Source organism: Carcharhinus amblyrhynchos, chromosome 16, assembly GCF_965287045.1.
Source record: "Carcharhinus amblyrhynchos chromosome 16, sCarAmb.v2.hapA, whole genome shotgun sequence".
Classification (NCBI taxonomy): domain Eukaryota; kingdom Metazoa; phylum Chordata; class Chondrichthyes; order Carcharhiniformes; family Carcharhinidae; genus Carcharhinus; species Carcharhinus amblyrhynchos.
The window spans coordinates 9,539,641-9,559,716 of NC_137339.1; the positions used below are offsets into that span (position 1 = coordinate 9,539,641).

General features: G+C 46.8%; 1 protein-coding gene across 3 annotated transcripts in view; it reads right to left on the reverse strand.

The window, feature by feature from the left end:
- The window catches only part of LOC145353823 (protein NDRG3-like), a 100,555-nt gene that overhangs the window by 52,782 nt on the left and 27,697 nt on the right, over window positions 1-20,076 (reverse strand). For all 3 annotated transcript variants that reach the window (XM_080204665.1, XM_080204664.1, XM_080204666.1), the window contains exons 2-3: window positions 18,099-18,167; window positions 2,182-2,217 (exon numbers count right to left, since the gene is read on the reverse strand). In XM_080204665.1, coding sequence (XP_080060791.1) covers window positions 2,182-2,217; window positions 18,099-18,155 — 93 coding nt within the window. In that variant the 5' untranslated portion in view covers window positions 18,156-18,167. The remainder of the gene's footprint in view (window positions 1-2,181; window positions 2,218-18,098; window positions 18,168-20,076) is intronic.

Sequence of the window (20,076 nt, forward strand, 5' to 3'; positions counted from 1 at the left end):
AGGCGGTGTGGGGGGGGAGGAGGCGGTGTGGGGGGGGGAGGAGGCGGTGTGGGGGGGGGAGGAGGCGGTGTGGGGGGGGGAGGAGGCGGTGTGGGGGGGGAGGAGGCGGTGTGGGGGGGGAGGAGGCGGTGTGGGGGGGGAGGAGGCGGTGTGGGGGGGGAGGAGGCGGTGTGGGGGGGGAGGAGGCGGTGTGGGGGGGGAGGAGGCGGTGTGGGGGGGGAGGAGGCGGTGTGGGGGGGGAGGAGGCGGTGTGGGGGGGGAGGAGGCGGTGTGGGGGGGGGGGAGGAGGCGGTGTGGGGGGGTGGCAGGAGGCGGTGGAGGATGCTGGAAAGGGTATGAAGAAATCTAACAGAAGCAAACTCGTGACCTGCACTGACTTTCACTGCAGCCATCGCACAATTTGACAAAACCTCTCAAATACGATACACGTACTGATCTGATTTTTAAAAATTCTCTCCTCATATTAAACAGCGTGGGATGTCTCAGGAAGATTGCTCTTTGTCGAACCATCACACCAGCTGTTCGCTGTGGTGTTAAAGCCACTCACTCCAGGATTAGCAGAAAATCTGCACAATATAATGATGGCACCACCTGGACGTCAGCCCGTTCTCTCTCAGCGCATCAGACCTCAGGATTAGTAAATGAATGCAGATTACACACACTGTACCCTGCTGACCCCGGCTGCCTCCCCCTCCCCATTTACACAATTGAATTTGTACTCACTTTACAATAAAAGCCATGTTTACAGAACGTTGCCTCAGATTTACACACCATGAAGTACTTTGGAATTATTGAAATGTAAAACAAAACAGGACAAACACTGATGACATCAACTGCCCCCTTGGTGTCCTGAAGTGTGTAGGTTAGATGGATTAGCCTTGATAAAAATACGCAGGGATAGGGCAGGTGAGGGGGCCTGGGTAAGATATTCACAGAATTGGCGCAGACTCCAGGGGCAGCATGGCCTCATTCTGCGCTGGAGGGATTCTATAATCTGTTTTTATCTTAGCAATTTAAAAAACAATTTTTTTTATTAGAGGCAAGTCCAAAGATGTGCGAGTTAGGTGCATTGGCCATGCTAAATTGCCCCTTAGTGACCAGGGATGTGTAGATTAGATGGAGTAGTGGGGTAAATACGTGGGGTTACAGGGTTAGGGCCTGAGTGGGATTGTTGTCAGTGCAAACTCGATGGGCCAAATGGCCTCTTTCTGCCCTAAGGGATTTTATGACTCTAGAAAGTAGGCTTACATTAACACTGCAATGAAGTTACTCTGAAAATCCCCTAGTCAGCCCCTGTTTGGGTACACTGAGGGAGAATTTAGCACGGCCAATGCACCTGACCAACATGTCTTTCAGACTCTGGAAGGAAACCCACACAGACATGGGGAGGACATGCAGACTCCACACAGACAGTGACCCAAGCCTGGAATCGAACCCGGGTCCCTGGCATTGTGAGGCAGCAGTGCTAACCACTGTGCTAGCTATGTTGGTGGAAGGATAAATATCAGACAAAGCACTAGTGAGAGCTCCCCTGTTCTTCTGTGAGTGGTGTTATGGTAGTTTTGATATCCAATTGAAAAGGCAGAGAGGGCCTCAGTTTGACATCTCATCCAAAAGATGGTACCTCAAATACTGTCGCAAACCCTTTCCCCTACACAGCCCAGATTTTGAGCTCGAGTCTCTACAGCGTGACTCAAACCAACATCTGTCTAATTCAGGTGTGAATTAGTACTACCAACTGAGCTATGGCTGACACATGGGGTAGCGATGTAAACGCAACGCACAGTTCACAACCCCCGCACCCATTTCTCCGTGCTCTGAATCAAAACGTCATTGGTGAAAGAGTGGAGGTGACATGTGTGGGTGACTAATGTTCTCTGCTGCTCTTCAACCAGGTGGGGGAGGGGAGGTGAGGTTGGGGAAGGGGCAGGTAAAGGTTCCTGATCTATAAGGCTCAGCTTCACACTCAAACATTGTGAGTTGCATACAGCCGTCCCTTCTGAATGGTGGGCACTCCTTCCTGCTCTCCATTCTTTCCACCCCTGCAACTGGCAAGGTGGAATGCACACACCGATACATCCTTCTAGCGATGGGATAAAATCCCGCGCCAAAAACAAAAAGACCTTCGGACATTCGCACGCTCCTGCGGGAAAGTTGTCGGAGGATACAGACATGACGTACCTGACAGTCGAAATCCTGGAAGTTCCTCGCGGAATTCTGCAGAAGAAGAATGGAAAAGGGAAGCAATCAGTAACTCCTCCAATTACCAACTCACTCTCAGTTCAGATGCTTATGCATGCGAGAGACAATGGGATGGCGGAGGCATTAACCCAACAATATTCACACTAACAGCCACACTCTACCAATGGCTCCACGTGTTATAATCTCAAACCTGACACACTGAATTACAGTCAAGGGAAAAGGTCATTTTCTTTGGCGACTATTTTGAATTCAATCATCGAGCAGGAAAGAAACCTCAAGTGAAATGGACTTGGACTTTAAGTAGAAAGGATTAACTGGATTAAATTTTCATTTTCCATTATTTGTGCTTTCCTCCTTGCTGTTTTATTTTTCTGACAATTTTCCCTCCTGCTCCTTTTCCATATTAGATGTTCTCTGGTATCTCACCCCAGTGACTCCCCAGTCAGGTGCAAGACTGCCCAGTGAGGGTGCATAGGCTACGAAACAATCCTCAATGTGAAGACGGGACTTCATCTCCACAAGGACTGTGCAATGGTCACTCCCATGGTCATGGACAGGTGCAGGAGGTAGGAGCATTCAATACCGCTAGGCACTCCCATGAGTGATTTCCAGCCTTGGTTCAGGAGCTAATTTTCCATCTACACCATTGTTCCCACGAAATTTCAGTTCCAATTTATGGTGTTTCGAATTACAGCATGGTTGTAATTACAACCTGATAAGGATGAGGTACTTTTTCCTCTTGTTGGTTCCCTCACCATCTGCCGCAGTCCAAATCTATGTCCTTTAGGACCTGGCCAGCTTTGTCTGTGGTGGTTCTACTGAGCCACACCTGGTGATGATGTGGGGATACCAGCGTTGGACTGGGGTAGGTACAGTAAGAAGTCTCACAGCACCAAAATCCAACAGGATTATTTGGAATCATGAGCTTTTGGAGCACTGCTCCTTCATCAGGTGAGTCACTCCGAAAGCTTGTGATTCCAAATAAACCTGTTGGACTTTAAACTGGCGCTGTAAGACTTCTGACTGTGCCCACTTGGTGATGTACATTGAAGTCCCCCTCCCAGAGTACATTCTGCACCCTTTCCACAATCAGTGCTTCTCCCAAGTTTTTTTTATTCATTCATGTGACACCTGTTTCGATGGCTGGGCCAATATTTATTACCCATCCCAAATTGCCCTTGGAGTGGCTTGCTAGTCCATTTCAGAGAGTCTACCACGTTGCTGTGGATCTGTAGTAAAGACAGCAACAATCCTTCTCTAAAGGACATTAGAGAATCAGATGGGTTTTTAGTGATGATCGACAATGCTAGTCACTTTTTTAAAATAAATTCAAATTCCACCATCTGCCTTGGTGAGACTCGAACCCAGATCCTCAGAGGATTCTGCTGGGTCTATGGATTACTAGTCCAGCGACAATACCATGGCGCCAATGCCACCCCAGATTTCACTTAAAAGTCACTACATAGAGGTTTACAGCATGGAAACAGGCCCCTTGGCCCAACAAGTCTGTCCCGCCCTTTTTTTTAACCATTAAGTTAGTCCCAATTGTCCAAGATTGGCCCATATCCCTCTTTACCCATCTTTCCCATATTACTGTCTAAATGCTTTTTAAAAAACAAAATTGTACCCGCCTCTACTACTACGTCTGGCAGCTCCTTCTGGACACTCACCACCCTCTGTGTGGAAAAAATGCCCCATTGGACCCTTTTGTATCTCTCCCCTCTCACCTGTGGCTTTCAGGAATGCGACCACAGTGTTAAGTGAGGAGTTATTGTGCTCTGTTGGGTTGAGACGAGGCACCTCTCCACCCAGAGGGAGATTTTAAAAAAATACATTTTCAGAAGTAATATCAGAAGAAAATACTGTAGCATAGACAGAAGTAAGCTAGGGAATAAGGATGGAAGAAAAAGACAATTGTTTGTATTCACAAAGAGCCTTTCATAGCCACGGAACACACTGAAGAGCTTTGCAGTTGATGAAAAACTGGTGGCACAGTGGTTAGCACTGCTGTCTCACAACCCCGAAAGCTTGCGAGTATATTATCAAATAAATAGGTTGGACTAAAACCTGGTGTTGTCAGACTTTTTACTGCTGTCTCACAACACCAGGGACCTGGGTTAAATTCCCAGTTTGGGTCACTGTCTTTGTGGCGTTTGCACATTCTCCCCATGTCCACCTGGGTTTTCCCCCTCACTCCAAAGATGTGTGGGTTAGGTGGATTGGCCATGCTAAATTGCTTCTAAGTGTCAGGGGAACTAGCTAGGGTACGTGCATGGTGATGTGGGGATAGGGCCCAGGTGGAACTGTGGTCAGTGCAGACTTGAAGGGCTGAATGACCTCCTTCTGCGCTGCAGGATTCTATAAACTTTTGAGATGTGTAATGTGGGAACTAATTCTTAAATTACACACATTTGCTCAGAGCAAAATCCCACAAACAGCAAATGAGATAACTGACCTCACAATCTGTTTCTAATGATAAATTAATATTTTTTTTATTTTTGATAAACGTGGTGGAATTGTTTATCTCTACCTAAAAGGGCAAACACCTTCATCTGAAAGTTACCTTTCCAGTTGTGTGAAACTCCCTCAACACTGCACCGATTTGTCAGCATAGATCATGCGCTTAAACCTCTGGACTGGGGTTTGAGTTCACGGCTTTCTCGCTCAGAGACAAGGGCTGGACTTTTACTGGCATCCTCCGTTGGCCTCAGGCGGGATCGTACGAACCTGGGGTGGACGTGCCAGTAAAATTCTGCTCAAGACGTGCTGCCAACTGATTCAGTAATGATACTGAAGAATAAAGTGAGCAGCAAGGATGCTGATTTGAGCTATCGAAAACATGCGTAACGTTGGACTGGTCATATCGCTGGCAGTTCTATTTCTGAAGCTTGCTAAATATCCAGCACTCAAAGAAATCTGCAAACACCCACAGAGCAGCACTGATGCCTACTCTGTGATGCCAGATTCGTCTCCGAGTCTTTGTTTTCGGACATTCTCTCGCAGAGACGAAGGATGGTGCAGATGGGCTCATTGTGCATCTTGATGCACGGCATGAAGATCTCTCTGTGGGGGAGCAATTGTTCACGGGGCTGTTGCTTGGCCTGGGGACGAGGGCTGTGGAAATGTCACGGGGGGTTAATTCAGGGCTGCCCAAGAGGAGACAGTGATACACCGCGACAGGCAGGCTTTCACAGCAGCGTGGGTTCCCGATCGAGCCCCACACTCTTCACACTCATCTCTCTCTCACTCTCAATAAAAGATAAAAATCGGCAGCCCAGAGAGACAAGGGGTAATGGTGGGGACGGAGACATTTAGTCCTCAGACTTAGGACAACATGGTTTTCAGGAACCGATCATGATTCAATACATTGCAATCGGAACTGATTTTTCTTTTAAAAAAAAGGGGGTGGCGCGGTGGCACAGTGGTTAGCACTTTTGCCTCACAGCGCCAGGGACCCGGGTTCAATTCCTGGCTTGGGTCACTGTCTGTGCGGAGTCTGCACATTCTCCCCGTGTCTGTGTGGGTTTTCTCCGGGTGCTCCAGTTTCCTCCCACAGTCCGAACGACATGCTGGTTAGATACATTGGCCATGCTAAATTGCCCCTTATTGTCCCGGGATGTGTAGGTTAGAGGAATTAGCAGGACAAATATGTGAGGTTACAGGGATAGAGCCTAGGTGGGATTGTTGTCAGCCCAGACTTGATGGGCCAAATAGCCTCCTTCTGCACTATAGGGATTCTATGATTCTATATTCCCACAGGAACATTGGAGGGAGGGAGCTGCTCTATGCTCCTAGCTCCAGCTTTTACCAGAGGTGTTGTGTACTTCTGACACCTTTCTCTTCACCGAAAAGCAAGACGTGTTGCCAAAGCTTTCCATCTTTCTCTCGTTGGGACAAATACAAGAATGCCAAATTTCAAACAACCGATACTCCAGAAGGAGTATTGCAAGTGGACTGATTGGGCAGGACGTTGCCATGGAGAAAGCAACAGGAAACAACTGACTCGCTAAGCTCCCGGGTTATTGTTTTCCTTTCGTTTACTGATTGAATTTTGATTTGATTTGATTTATTATTGTCACACGTATTAACATACCGCGAAAAGTATTGTTTCTTGCGCGCTATACAAAGTGTACCATTCATTGAGAAGGAAACGACAGAGTGTAGGATGTAGTGTTACAGTCACGGCTAGGGTGCAGAGAAAGATCAACTTAATGCAAGGTAGGTCCAATCAAAAGTCTGACAGCAGCAGGGAAGAAGCTGTCCTTGAGTCGGTTGGTACATGACCTCAGGCTTTTGTATCTTTTTTCCTAAGGAAGAAAGTGGAAGAATGTCCAGGGTGTGTGGGGTCCTTAATTATGCTGCTGCTTTCCCAAGGCAGCGGGAAGTGTAGACAGAGTCAATGGATAGGAGGCTGGTTTGTGTGATGGATTGGGCTACATTCACGACCTTTTGTAGTTCGAGTAAAATACCTATCGCTTCTAGCAAGTCCCTGCGTATTGGGGTGGCATCGTGGCACAGTGGTTAGCACAGCTGCCTCGCGGCATCAGGGGCCTGGGTTCGATTCCCGGCTTGGGTCACTGTCTGTGTGGAGTATGCACGTTCTCCCTGTGTCTGCGTGGGTTTCCTCTGGGTGCTTGGGTTTCCTCCCACAGTCCAAAGGACGTGCTGGTTCTGTGCACTGGCTGTGCTAAATTCTCCCTCAGTGTACCCGAATAGGCGCCAGAGTGTGGCGACTCAGAGATTTTCACAGTAACTTCATTGCAGTATTAATGTAAGCCTACTTGTGACAGTAATAAATAAACATTAAACTTAGAGCTTTTAAATGGGGGCTAGCTTGCTGATCCAAGGTCGGAAATCACTCATGGGGTACTCTGGCAGTGTCAAATGCTCTCACTCTTTCCCTGACAAGTAGCTGAGGCAATGCCTGCACGCCTCAGCACAACTTCCTCAGTTAGTGTGGGGATATAATGCGAAGCCATTCTATCACTGTCAGCTGCCTGTCCATCCTGAACCTCTGCAACTTAGAGAATATTAAATGCAACATACGTGTATATAAATGCATTCAAATCCTGATGGTTCTGCCAAAAATCTGAACAGAATAAAATACTCTTTTCGAACCTAATTAAAATGGTTCAAGCTGTCCTGTCACACAGATGGATAGCACTGAACATGAACATGCACGTATAAACATGCTGGCCCGGTGTCAGAAAGCCCAAACTGATAGTGTAAAGTCAAAATGGGGTGTCAGTATTTAAACATTGTAAGTGCTGTTTGTTGTAACCTGAGCACTGTAAAGTTAAGGGCTGTCTGTATACAGGATAATGGCAAGGCCACACTCACTCTGATTTATTATTGTCACATAGAATCATAGAATGCGACAGTGCAGGAGGCCATTTGGCCCATCGAGTCTGCACCAACTACAATCCCACCCAGGCCCTATCCCCATAATCCCATGCATTCACCCAACCTGACACCAACGGGCAATTTACTACAGCCAATGCACCTAATCCACACATCTTTAGACTGTGGGAAGAAACTGGAGTACCTGGAAGAAACCCACACAGACACGGGGAGAACATGCAGATTCCACACAGACAGTGACCTGGGAATTGAACCCAGGTCCCTGGTGCTGTGAGGCAGCATTGCTAACCACTGTGCCGCCCACTGCACACATGTATTAGTGTACTGTGAAAAATATTGTTCCTTGCAAGCTATACAGACAAAGCATACCGTTCATAGAGAAGGAAACGAGAGAGTGCAGAACGTAGTGTTACAGTCATAGCTACAGTGTAGAGAAAGATCACCTAAGTGCGAGGTAGGTCCATTTGAAAGTCTAACAGCAGCAGGGAAGAAGCTGTTCTTGAGTCAGTTGGTATGTGACCTCAGACTTTTGCATCTTTTCCTGTCGGAGGAAGAGAGAATGTCCGGGGTGTGGGGGGCCCTTGGTTATGCTGGAGTGTAGTTCTGGTCTCCTTGGGCTGGATTTAATGCTTTCCCCTCCAGGTTGAAGTAGTGGAGAGGGGAAACCTTAACTCTAGCAGGCCGCATGCCTGCTACCTACCCGCACAGTCTTGGCCCCCCAGTGAATCTGTACCAGTGGCAGAGGTAGTGTTGTGCAGTCTGTCCGTCAAAAGCCAATTGAGGCCCGTAAGTGAACAATTAAAGGTCACTTAAAGGTCTCAGTCCATCACTGCTCATGCAAGCAGCCAAACTGGCAGGTTTCCCTGCAAGGGTTGGTAGTGAACGGAATGCTCTCTCCTTAATTGGATCCAATTAATCACTCCAACCTCCAGTTGTTAACTCCCCCATAGGTTGATCTCTCCCTATTTATTGCCTCTTGAAACCCAGCCCCCAAACCCTTGCTCACCCCTCTAAAGCACATAGAAAGTTCTGACCCATTGCAGGCTCCGAGTACAGTACTGGCAGTGGCCACTGCTCTCCCAGTGGCACTACTGGTACATCAGGAGTGACCGAGCTTTGATTGGGCGGCAGGACTCTCCGTCTCCAAGGGACAGAAATCCCCACCTCCAGCCGATTAACAGCCATTGGTTGTTACACGTTGGGCTCCTCCTGCTGCAATCAATCCCCAGACCTGGTACTTTAGATGATGCAGAGAGGGGTGGTGGTGCTGGAGAGAGGTTGGCCATGGGCGCCCCACATAATTCAGCCCCTTGTATATGGATACATCCCCTACAGAGGGCACAACAAAGGTACGCTAGGCTGGTTGCTGGAATCAGGGGATTGTTATGAGGAGTTGACCAAGCCTACATTCCTGAGAATTTAGACAAACATGAGGTGATCTCATTGAGAGACATATAACATTCTTAAGGAGTTTGACAAGATAGATGCTGAGAGACTGTTTCTGGCTGGGGAAGCTCAAACACACGGGGTCAGAATCTCAGAATGAGCTGCTAGTCTCATTCGGCATGGCACAGTAGCACAGTGGTGAGCACTGTTGCCTCACAGCACCAGGGACACGGGTTTGATTCCCAGCTTGGGTCACTGGCTGTGTGGAATTTGCCAGCATTGGACTGGGGTGGGCACAGTAAGAAGTCTCAAAACATCAGGTTAAAGTTCAATAAATTTATTTGGTATCACGAGCTTTCGGAGTGCTGCTCCTTCATCAGGTGAATGGAGTACATTGTTGAGTATAGATTTCTGGGTACTGAAGGAATTTAGGAAATTGGGTAAGAGTCAGATGTCTTATGGAACGTGGAATCAAGGTAGAAGATCAGACATGATCTTGTCGAACTGTACGGCAGGTTCAAAACAGTCAAATGGCCAACTCCTTATTACATTATGTTATTATTTCTACTGAAGCAGACCTGTTTATTCTCCATTATCTTTCAAAATTGGTGAGATATTTGTAACAAGCATTCCCCTTGATAATGTATGTTTGGAATAGAACCTACTCTAGGGTACATGTCACATTGATGGCAAAAGTCCCAACTTTAGTCAGGCTTTTCCTCTGTGCGAGCTCTGTTGCGCTCCAAAATGGATTGTTCCTCGCAGTATCTTTCTCTCATATCCTCAAGGTAGGGAGAGTTTTTTTTTTAGGATCTGCCACAGAGCAGTGGAGAAAGTCACAACCATGGTTTTCAAAGGGAATTGGATAAGCTCTTGAAGGAAAACAATCGCCAGGTTAAAGGGAAAGGGCCTGGAAATGGGAATAGCTAAAGAGCTCTTCCTCAGCATAGAGGGATCACGTTATGTCCCATTGCACATAAAGAGGCTATTCCGCCTCTCTGGAATTTAACTTTATGAACACTGTTGCCTCAGGTTACCCGTAAAGCCTTGGCTTGAGAAGAACTAGCTCCCACTGGAACTGGACTGATCAGAGGAGAAAACACTGTGTCAAAATAAACACTCATGATTACAGCAATGCTGACAAACTGTACTCCTGTTGGAGGTTTTAAAAGATAAAATTACTCTTGGGTTGTGAGCCACTGGCAAGGCCATCATTTACTGTCAATCCCTAGTTGTCCTTAGCTCCTTCCATCACTTCACTGATGATCGAGAGTAGACTGCTAGGGTGGTCTACAACATTCAAGAAGCTCGGTACCGTCCAACACAAAGCAGCTCGCTTGATTGGAACCACATCCATGAACATGCATTCCCTCCATCACCAATGCTCAGTAACAGCAGTGTGTACAATTGCACTGCAGCAATTCACCAAAGATCCTTAGACAGCACCTTCCAAACTCACAAACACTTCCATCTAGAAGGACAAAGGCAGCAGATACATGGGAACACCACCAACTGCAAGTTCCCCTCCAAGCCACTCACCATCCTGAAATGTATTGTTTTTCCTTCGCAGTCACTGGGTCAAAATCCTGGAATTCCCTCCCTAACAGCATTGTGGGTCAACCCACAGCACACAGACTGCAGCGGCTCAAGAAGGCAGCTCACCACCACCTTCTCCAGAGCAACTAGGGATGGGCAATAAATGCCAGCCTAGCCAGCGACGCCGATGTCCCAAGAATAAATTTTTTAAAAATTTCCACATTGCCAGGCAGATGTAGCTGTGCTGGAACAGTTTGGCTAGGAGTGTGGCAAGTTCTGTAGCACAAGTCTTCAGGACTATTGCCGGTATATTTTCAACACCCACAGTATCCAGTTTGCAGCATCCAATGCCTTCAGCCATTTCTCGATATCAAGTGGAGGGAATCGAATTGGCTGAAGACTGACGCTGGGGATCTTTGGAAGAGGTCGCGATGGATCATCCACTCGGCACCTCTGGCTGAAGGTTGTTGCAAATGCTTCAGCCTTGTGTCTTGCACGGATGTGCTGGGTTTCTCCATCACTGACGATGCATAGCAAACAAGGCACTTAACAATCGTGGGCGCAATGTGGTATACCCAACCTTAGCCAGAGCAGATGAGAAGAACACAGTTCAATGTATTTGTAAGAGATATAAAATAGCAGGAGGGAAAGGAGCAATACCACTAGAAAAGAAAAGTAGGACCTGCAAGTTGACAAGACAATCGCATTATCCTCAGATTAGTGGAGATGAGCTCATCTGTAACTTGAGGAAAGAAAGGCGCCAAATTATGGCAGGTCATTACAGTAGGCGGAAGAGGAGGAGGAATTAAGACAAAATTACTGGAATATAAAGTGCATCAGAGGAAGGGAGGTTGACAATTATTCTGTGTTGGAAGGAAAGATCACAGAGCTAACGGAAGGGCCAACTCCTACAACACTGGAGTTTTAAATGGGTCTGTGCCGTAATTTTAACAAACAGCTCTAAAACTATATTTAAAAAAAAAAGCAGGAACAGGAATTAAACTCAAATACACAAACCAACAGCAAAACTGTCACATAAGAGGGCCTTAACAGCTCTAAAAGAATAGAGGGGTATGGGCATCAAGTGGGAAAGTGGAATCGAAGTCCAAGATCAGAATAACACAGCAGGATCCCAGGGGTGAACCTTGCTCCTATTTATGTTCTTGTATTTTCCTTGCAAAGATGAACATTCAGTGAGAAGCGCAGTTCCAAATGGTGTAAGTTTATTTGGTAGTGTCACAAGGAAGCTTACATTAACACTGCAGTGAAGTTACTGGGAAAACCCCCTAGTCGCCACACTCCAGCACCTGTTCGGGTACACTGAGGGAGAATTTATCATGGCCAACGCACCTAACCAGCACGTCTTTCGGACCGTGGGAGGAAATCGGAGCAGCCGGTGGAAACCCACGCAGACTCGGGGAGAATGCGCAGACAGTCACCCAATCCGGGAATGGAACATAGCTCCCTGGTGCTGTGAGGCAGCAGTGCTAACCACTGTGCCGCCAGTGTGGCCAACCGGAGGAAAAACACGTGTGGAAAATTTTATAGACCAGTTTTCACAGAGAGAAATGACGTTTAAGCCTCTTCCAGGAGATTTACGGACAGGTCCATCAACAAGCATGCTGCGAAATGCACTGGAAATTGGATTGCCGGAGTGTTAGGTAAGACGGCAGGCTAAATAGAGCATAATCAAGAGAACGCCCGCGAGATTAAGATGCCAGCTTAAATAAACGCATGAAGAATGAGCCTGCCCAGATCCTGCTCCGCCTGTTACCAATCCAGTATATCATACTCTTCCTTCGCCGGTGCAGGAACCTTCCTCGCATGCTTTTTTGCAACAGACAACAGATTGTGGTTCATTTCTCACTACATTCTCAACAGCACTCAAGAAACGAGGGAAGTGCCACTAAAACTATTTCATGGCTCCCTAACACAGAAGGCAGCGAAAGCGTGGAGAGCAATTTGCTGTTCTTTCTGGAAAATGTCAGAAGCGTGACCCTGAGAACCCTGTTCTCGTTAGCTCGCTATCTGCAACAGAAAACCCATTATACACTGCATCATAAAAAGAAGCAATTCAAACCTGCGTCCTGAAAGGAGGGCAGTAATTCCAAGCACAACGTGGTTACACTGAAAGCTTAACGTGCTTTGAATCACACAGCGCGGAAGGAGGCCATTCAGCCCATCGTGCCTGTGCCAACTCTGCCCAATTCAGTCCCAGAGCTTACATTTTTCCCCTATAATCTGCAAATCAGATCTCTTCACGTACATGCCCAATCGCCTTTGGAAACTTGCAATGGAATCTCCTTTTGCCACCCTTTCTGGTAATGCATTCATATCAAAATGCACATAGAACACTACAGCACAAACAGGCCCTTCGGCCCACAAGTTGCACTGATCAATATCCCTACCTACCAGGCCTATCTATAACCCTCGATCCCACTAAATCCCATACACTCATCCAGAAGTCTCTTAAAAGACCCCAGCGAGTTCACCTCCACCACCACCGACGGCAGCCGATTCCACTCACTCACCACCCTCTGAGTGAAAAACTTACCCCTGACATCTCCCCTGTACCTACTCCCCAGCACCTCAAACCTGTTCAACCATTCTCACCTATGTAGTTACCAGTCAATAGTGTATGGAATTGTACCCTCCCCAGTGGGGGGTTTGGTGGTGTTTAATCTGGTGGGAGGGTGGCCAGTGGGGACTTTGCCACTTCCCGATTAAGTCTGTGGTCAGGAGGCCCACCGGCAGCCTTCCCACCCTGTCACCACATTTCTTTTTTCTCATTCGTGGGACATAGGCATCGCTGGCTGGCCAGCATTTATTGCCCATCCCTAGTTGCCCTTGAGAAGGTGGTGGTGGGCTGCCTTCTTGAGTCACCGAAGTCCACGTGCTGCAGGTTGACCCACAATGCTATTAGGAAGGGAAAATTCCAAGATTTTCACCAAGTAACAATGAAGGAAGAGCGATACATGATGGTGAGTGGCTTAGAGGGGAACTTACAGGTGGTGGTGTTCCCATTTACCCACAGCCTTTGTCCTTCTAGATGGAAGTGGTCATGGGTTTGGAAGGTTTTCATTGAAAATAAACTAGGAATCATAGACTCCTATAGTGTAGAAGGAGGCCATTCGTCCCATCGAGTCTGCACCAACCACAATCCCACCCAGGTCCCATCCGCAGAACCCCATACATTTACCCTAGCTAGTCCCCCTGATATTAAAGGGGCAATTTAGTATGGCTAATCCATCTAAGGTGCACATTTTTGGACTGTGGGAGGAAACCGGAGCACCCAAAGGAAACCCACGCCGACATGGGGAGAATGTGCAGACCCCACACAGGCAGCGACCCAAGCTGGGAATCGAACCATGGTCTCTGGTGCTGTGAGGTAGCAATGCTAACCACGGTGCCACCGTAACGCCCATGCCATCAAAGTGTCTTTGGTGAATTGCTACAGCGCATCTTGCAGATAGTACACACTGCTGCTACTGAGTGTCAGCCCTTAGTGAGCAATTAATGCCTACTTGCCCTCATCTTGCTATCTCTGGTATTAACTCACTCCATGCCATTCCCCCCTCCCCACCCCCTAGCAGCCTCCCCAGTGGGGCTGTCACTCAATAGAGCTGCCAGTCTCCGAATGTCAGCTGCTCACAGTGGAAGATGAGACTTCCACTCCTGGGGTCCCTGACCCCAATGGAAGGCTTGCCTCTGGCCTGCTCAACTAGAACTAGAGGTAGTGGACCATCCCTTAGAGAGGCTTGCTGGTGGGGGGTGGTGGGGTGAGGATTCAAGACCCTGTCATTTGCACAAGAATCCATCCAGTGTGTGTAATCTTCACACAATCAGACGTACATGTTTTACACCCCACTTATTTTCTCAATATCACTCATTGCCAAAGAGAGCTGTGGAGGCCAGGTCATTGAGTGTCTTGAAGACAGAGATAGATAGGTTCTTGATCAATAAGAGGATCAAGGGTTCCAGGAAGAAGGCAGAAAAGTCTAAAGTTTATTTGTTAGTTACAAGTAAGGCTTACATTAACACTGCAGTGAAATTACTGTGAAATTCCCCCAAGTCGCCACAGTGCGGTGCCTGTTTGGGTCAGTGCACCTAACCAATGTTAGAATGAAAACCAATGGAGAATGGTGATAAGAATCATATTAGCCATGATTGAATGGAAGAACTGACTTGATGGGCCGAATGGCCTAATTCTGCTCTTATGGTCTTTGTATTTTAACCAGTAGCACAGGGTTTGGAGGGAATCCTCCCCTGTTCTTGCAACGATGGTGACTCATTGGCAGTCACTTGGCACCTTCTTCGTACACCAGGCTAGACAGTGCATGCAACGAGCGGACTGGCCAACAACTGGCAACAAGCCCAATGCTTGGTCACTCAATGCCCATTTGCTGGCAATGTTGGCTTGCTGAATGAGCAAGGTTGGTAACATTTCCTGGTTCCAGGTCACCAAGGCCAAATATAATCCTTCCGATAATTACCCTGACCAAGATCAATAAGCTCAGCACGGAATAGGATTTAAACCAGAGAGCTTCCCATCAATATGAGTCAGTTCAACAACATCATTCTTAAATAACTTGGCATGATGCATGGAAGTTATTAACCTGTGTGTAGCTGTTACTTAACAGACACAAGTCCACAGATATGAACTGGAACAAATAGACCATGTGAAGCCATGTTCCTAGGGTAGTGTGAGATAAATTTTGAGACAGTGTGGGGACTATGAGTTAAACTGCTGGATTTAACAGTGTAGAACAAAACCGAAGTGTAGGATAGGATAGTGTGTGATACAGGAGCTTAAAATATGAAACCCTGCAAAGTGCCAATATATACCATGCTGAGTGGAATTCACCAAGCATACAGGAATGGCATGGTGGCACAGTGATTAACACCGCTGCCTCACAGTGCCAGGAACCTGGGGCGGGGGGTACGATTCTCAATCTGGGTCCCTGTCTGTGTGGAGTTTGCACATTCTCCCTGTGTCTGCGTGGGTTTCCTCCAGGTGCTCCGGTTTCCTCCCACAGTCCAAAGACGTGTGGATTGGCAATGTTAAATTACCCCTAGTGTCATGGGGACTAGCTAAAGTAAATGCATGGGGTTATGGGGATAGGGCCTGGGTGGGATTGTGGTTGGTGCAGACTCGATGGGCTGAGTGGCCTCTTTCTGCACTGTAGGGATTCTATGATGATGAAACAGTGCAATGCCCCACTTTAAAAAGCTCATAAATAGAATGTAAATGGTTGACAAGTTAATGAATCCAACATTAGACCTTTCATTTTTTATTCTGTAAATTACAGAACTGCATTTTTCAACATACAGTATTGTAATTATTTGTATACTGAAATATTTATATTTGTACAATTTTTTTAATGTTATAAATTAGGGTAGAGATGGGAACAATAATGACATTTAAAAGACAGGTTCATGGATGGGAAGGGTTTAGAGGGATATGGACCAAACGCAGGCAAATGGGACTAGTTCAGTTAAGGAAACCTGGTCAGAATGGACAAGTTGGGCTGAAGGGCCTGTTTCTCTGCTGTAAATCTCTATGACTTTTTTTTCACTTGCATCACCATCACAATTCAGTCCCTGTCACCATGACGATTTTTCAATAAACAATCATCTGTCCAACAGTCTGGATGGCAGAAACAAGATAGGACGGCATTAATCACACTGACCACGTACTGAGCTCCGAACTTTCTTGAAACATTCACTCTCAGTGATGTGCAGGTTAGGTCGATTGGCCATGCTAAATTGCCCCTTATAGTCAGGGTAAGTACAAGGGGTTATGGGAATAGGGCCTGGGAGGGACTGTTTACCATATACATAGACGATCTGGAGGAGGGGACTGAGTGCAGGTAACAAAGCTTGCGGATGACACAAAGATGAGTGGGAAAGCAAATTGCGTGGAGGACACAGAAAGTCTGCAGAGAGATTTGGATAGGCTAAGTGAGTGGGCAAGGATCTGGCAGATGGAGTACAACGTTGGCAAGTGTGAGGTTAGCCATTTTAGAAGGCATAAGAGTAAAATGGACTATTATTTAAATGGTGAAAAATTACAACATGCTACTGTGCAGAGGGACCTGGGGGTCCTTGTGCATGAATCACAAAAACCCAGTCTGCAGGTGCAGCAGGTGATCGAGAAGGCAAATGGAATGTTGGCCTTTATAGCGAGGGGGATAGAATATAAAAGCAGGGAGGTCTTGCTGCAAATGTACAAGATACTGGTGAGGCCACAGCTAGAGTACTGAATGCAATTTTGGTCCCCTTATTTAAGAAAGGATATATTAGCTTTGGAGGGGGGTGCAAAGAAGGCTCACCAGGTTGATTCTGGAGATGAGGGGTTAGCTTACGAGGACAGATTGTGTAGACTGGGCCTGTACTCATTGGAGTTTAGAAGGCTGAGGGGAGATCCTACAGAGTCATATAAGATAATGAAGGGGCTAGACAGGGTAGAAGCAGTGAGATTATTTCCACTTAAGAAGGAAACAAGAACTAGGGGGCATAGCCTCAAAATACAGGGGAGTCAATTTAGAACAGAGTTGAGGAGGAATTTCTTCTCCCAGAGGGTAGTGAATCTTTGAAATTCTCTGCCCATTGAAGCAGTGGCGGCTACCCCGTTAAATATGTTTAAGTCACAGACAGTTAGATTTTTGCCCAATAAGGGAATTAAGGGTTATGGGGAGCAGGCGGCTAAGTGGAACTGAACCACTATCAGATCAGCCATGATCTTACTGAGCGGCAGGACAGGCTCGAGGGGCTAGATGGCCTACTCCTGCTCCTATTTCTTATGTTGTCGGTGCAGAAGCGATGGGCCGATTGGCCTCTTTCTGCACTGTAGGGATTCTCTATGGGTGTCATAGGCATTGTGGGTCTACCTACACTGCATGGGCTACAGCAGAGTTCAAGGTGGCACTTTCTCAAAGGCAATAAAAACACCCACATCACATGGAAGAATAAAAGGCATGACTACGGGCATCCCTAGTTGGTGGTGGTGGTGGTGGTGGTGTTACAAGTCCAGCATGTTAGTGTGGGGGAACGGGCTTCTCTCCATGAAGAAAAGCCAAGATTTTCTCACAGCTTCACCGTCACATTTGCTAATACCAGCTTTTTTATTTCATGATTTTTAAACTTCTTTTTTTAAAACCAAAGTTAAATTCCCAAACTGTCAGGATGGGATTTTTTATTAGAATACCTAAAAGTGCAGAAGGAGGTCATTCAGCCCACTGGGTCTGCACCGATTCTCCAACACAGCATCTTCCCCTGGCCCTATCCCCTGCATTCCCCTGGCCCTATCCCCTGCATTGCCCCGCTCGTAACCCTAACCTACACATCTTGGGGACACAAAGGGAAAATGTAGCATGGCCAATGCACCTAACCTGCAAATCTTTGGACTGTGGAAAGAAACCGGAGCATTCAGAGGAAACCCACGCAGACACGAGGAGAATGTGCAGACTCTGCACATTGATCCAAAGCTGGAATTGAACCTAGGTGCTGAGAGGCAGCAGTGCTAACCACCTTAATTTTAAGACATGGATCTTTAGTCTAGGCCTATGGATTGTTAGTGACATAAAATAGGCTCAGAAGGGCCAGTTCCTTACCCCATCTGTTAGCAGTGGCTTAATCTCAGTCAGTTGAACATCCTGGAGTTCCTCCATAGCTTTCAGAATCTACACAATTAGAAAAAGGAACACAAAATAAGCACATTGTGTACAGAGGATTACTGGAACTGGTGAGGCCACACCTGGGGTACTGTGTACAGTTTTGGCCTCCTTACTTGAGAAAGGATATACTGACACTGAAGGGGGTGCAGAGGAGATTCACTAGGTTGATTCTGGAGTTGAGAGGGTTGGCTTACGATGAGAGGCTGAGTAGATTGGGACTGTACTCAAAATTCAGAAGAATGAGGGGAGATCTTATAGAAACATACAAGATTATGAAGGGAATAGATAAGGTAGAAGCTTTCCACTGGCAGGTGAAACTAGAACTAGGGGGCCTGGGCTCAAGATAAGGGGGAGCAGATTTAGGACTGAGTTGAGGAGGAACTTCTTCAAACAAAGGGTTATGAATCTGTGGAATTCCCTGCCCAGTAAAGCAGTTGAGGCTACCTTATTGAAAGTTTTTAAGGCAAGGAGGGAGAAATTTTTGAACAGTAAAGGAATTAAGGGCTATGGTGAGCAGGTGGGTAAGTGGAGCTGAGTCCACAAAAAGATCGGCCATGATCTTATCGAATGGTGGAGCAGGCTCAAGGGGCCAGATGGTCTACTCCTGCTGCTAGTTCTTATGTTCTTATATAACCAGGTGAAATCACACAGCAACCAGAAAGCATCACTAGGTAATCTACTACATTCTGGGCAACTGGAATCTCTTAAGAAGCCTCCAGTGCTATTCTAGTTAAATGGCTTAATTTGAAATATTGGATCAAACATTGAATTAACAGAAATCGATTCTTGTGAAGTAATTTTGAACTAACATTTGTGCAAACCTATGCTGCATCACAGGAATTTTTAGAATTTAAACCTTTCTCTCACTGGACAAGTTGCACATAAATTTCCGTAAAACTGATCATCCGGCACAAATAACATTATTGCTACTTGGATGTGTCTTTGGAAAATAACAACTTGTGTTAGCACAGCACTTTAAACTGTTAAACGTCCCAAAACGCCAAACAAGAACATTCGTAAATCATAAGTATCCCAACAGCGTAGAGGAGGCCACTTGGCCCGTTGAATCTGTACTGTCTCTCTAAGAGAGAGTATCCCAGCCAGACCTTCTCCCCCCACACCCACCTCCCCCCCCCCGCCCGCCCTATCTCCATTCCCCCACACTCTTCACCACAGGATCCAATCAATTCAAGGTGGTCAGGTCAGCTTTGGGGAAACTGAAAAATAGCACGTTATACCGGCTCCCAATTAAAATCATTAGCGCGCATTCAATAATCTGTTGTGACCCAGAGATTTAGAACAAAGAGACATGTCGGAGGATCCACTTAATCATCGGGAACAGATGGGGAGTTCTAAGGACCCGCAGCCGATATTTGTATTTTTTGTTGAAGCAACGTGTAAGCAGGATTAAGGAGTTGCTGAAATTGCACACAAGAGAAATTGAACGCCAGACTTTGAGTCAAGTCTAAAGCCCGTACGGCATCTGCTCATGACAGCTGGTTAGCTCACCGGTGCCCCTGCTTCAAGAGCTCCGTCCAAGTTTAGCTTTGGCCAGCAAGATGAGCACTTTCTCTCCTCTCGGCTGAAAGAACAGCAGCGGATTGTCCACGTGTTCTGCTCACTACTTAATCCAAAAACATCAGCGAGGAACAAAAGCAGTTCCACCTGGTCCTGCACCAGTTTCTGGGATCTTACTGTGTCCAAATTCGCTGCTGTGTTTTTCTACAACATTGAACACAGTCAAAAGTGCTCCATTGATTGATTTGGTTTGATTTATTATTGTCACATTTACCTTGCTAATCTCCCTGACACTAAACGGCAATTTACAGCCATGATCTTATTGAATGGCGGGGCAGGCTCGAAGGGCCAGATGGCCTACTCCTGCTCCTATTTCTTATGTTCTTATGTACTAAGG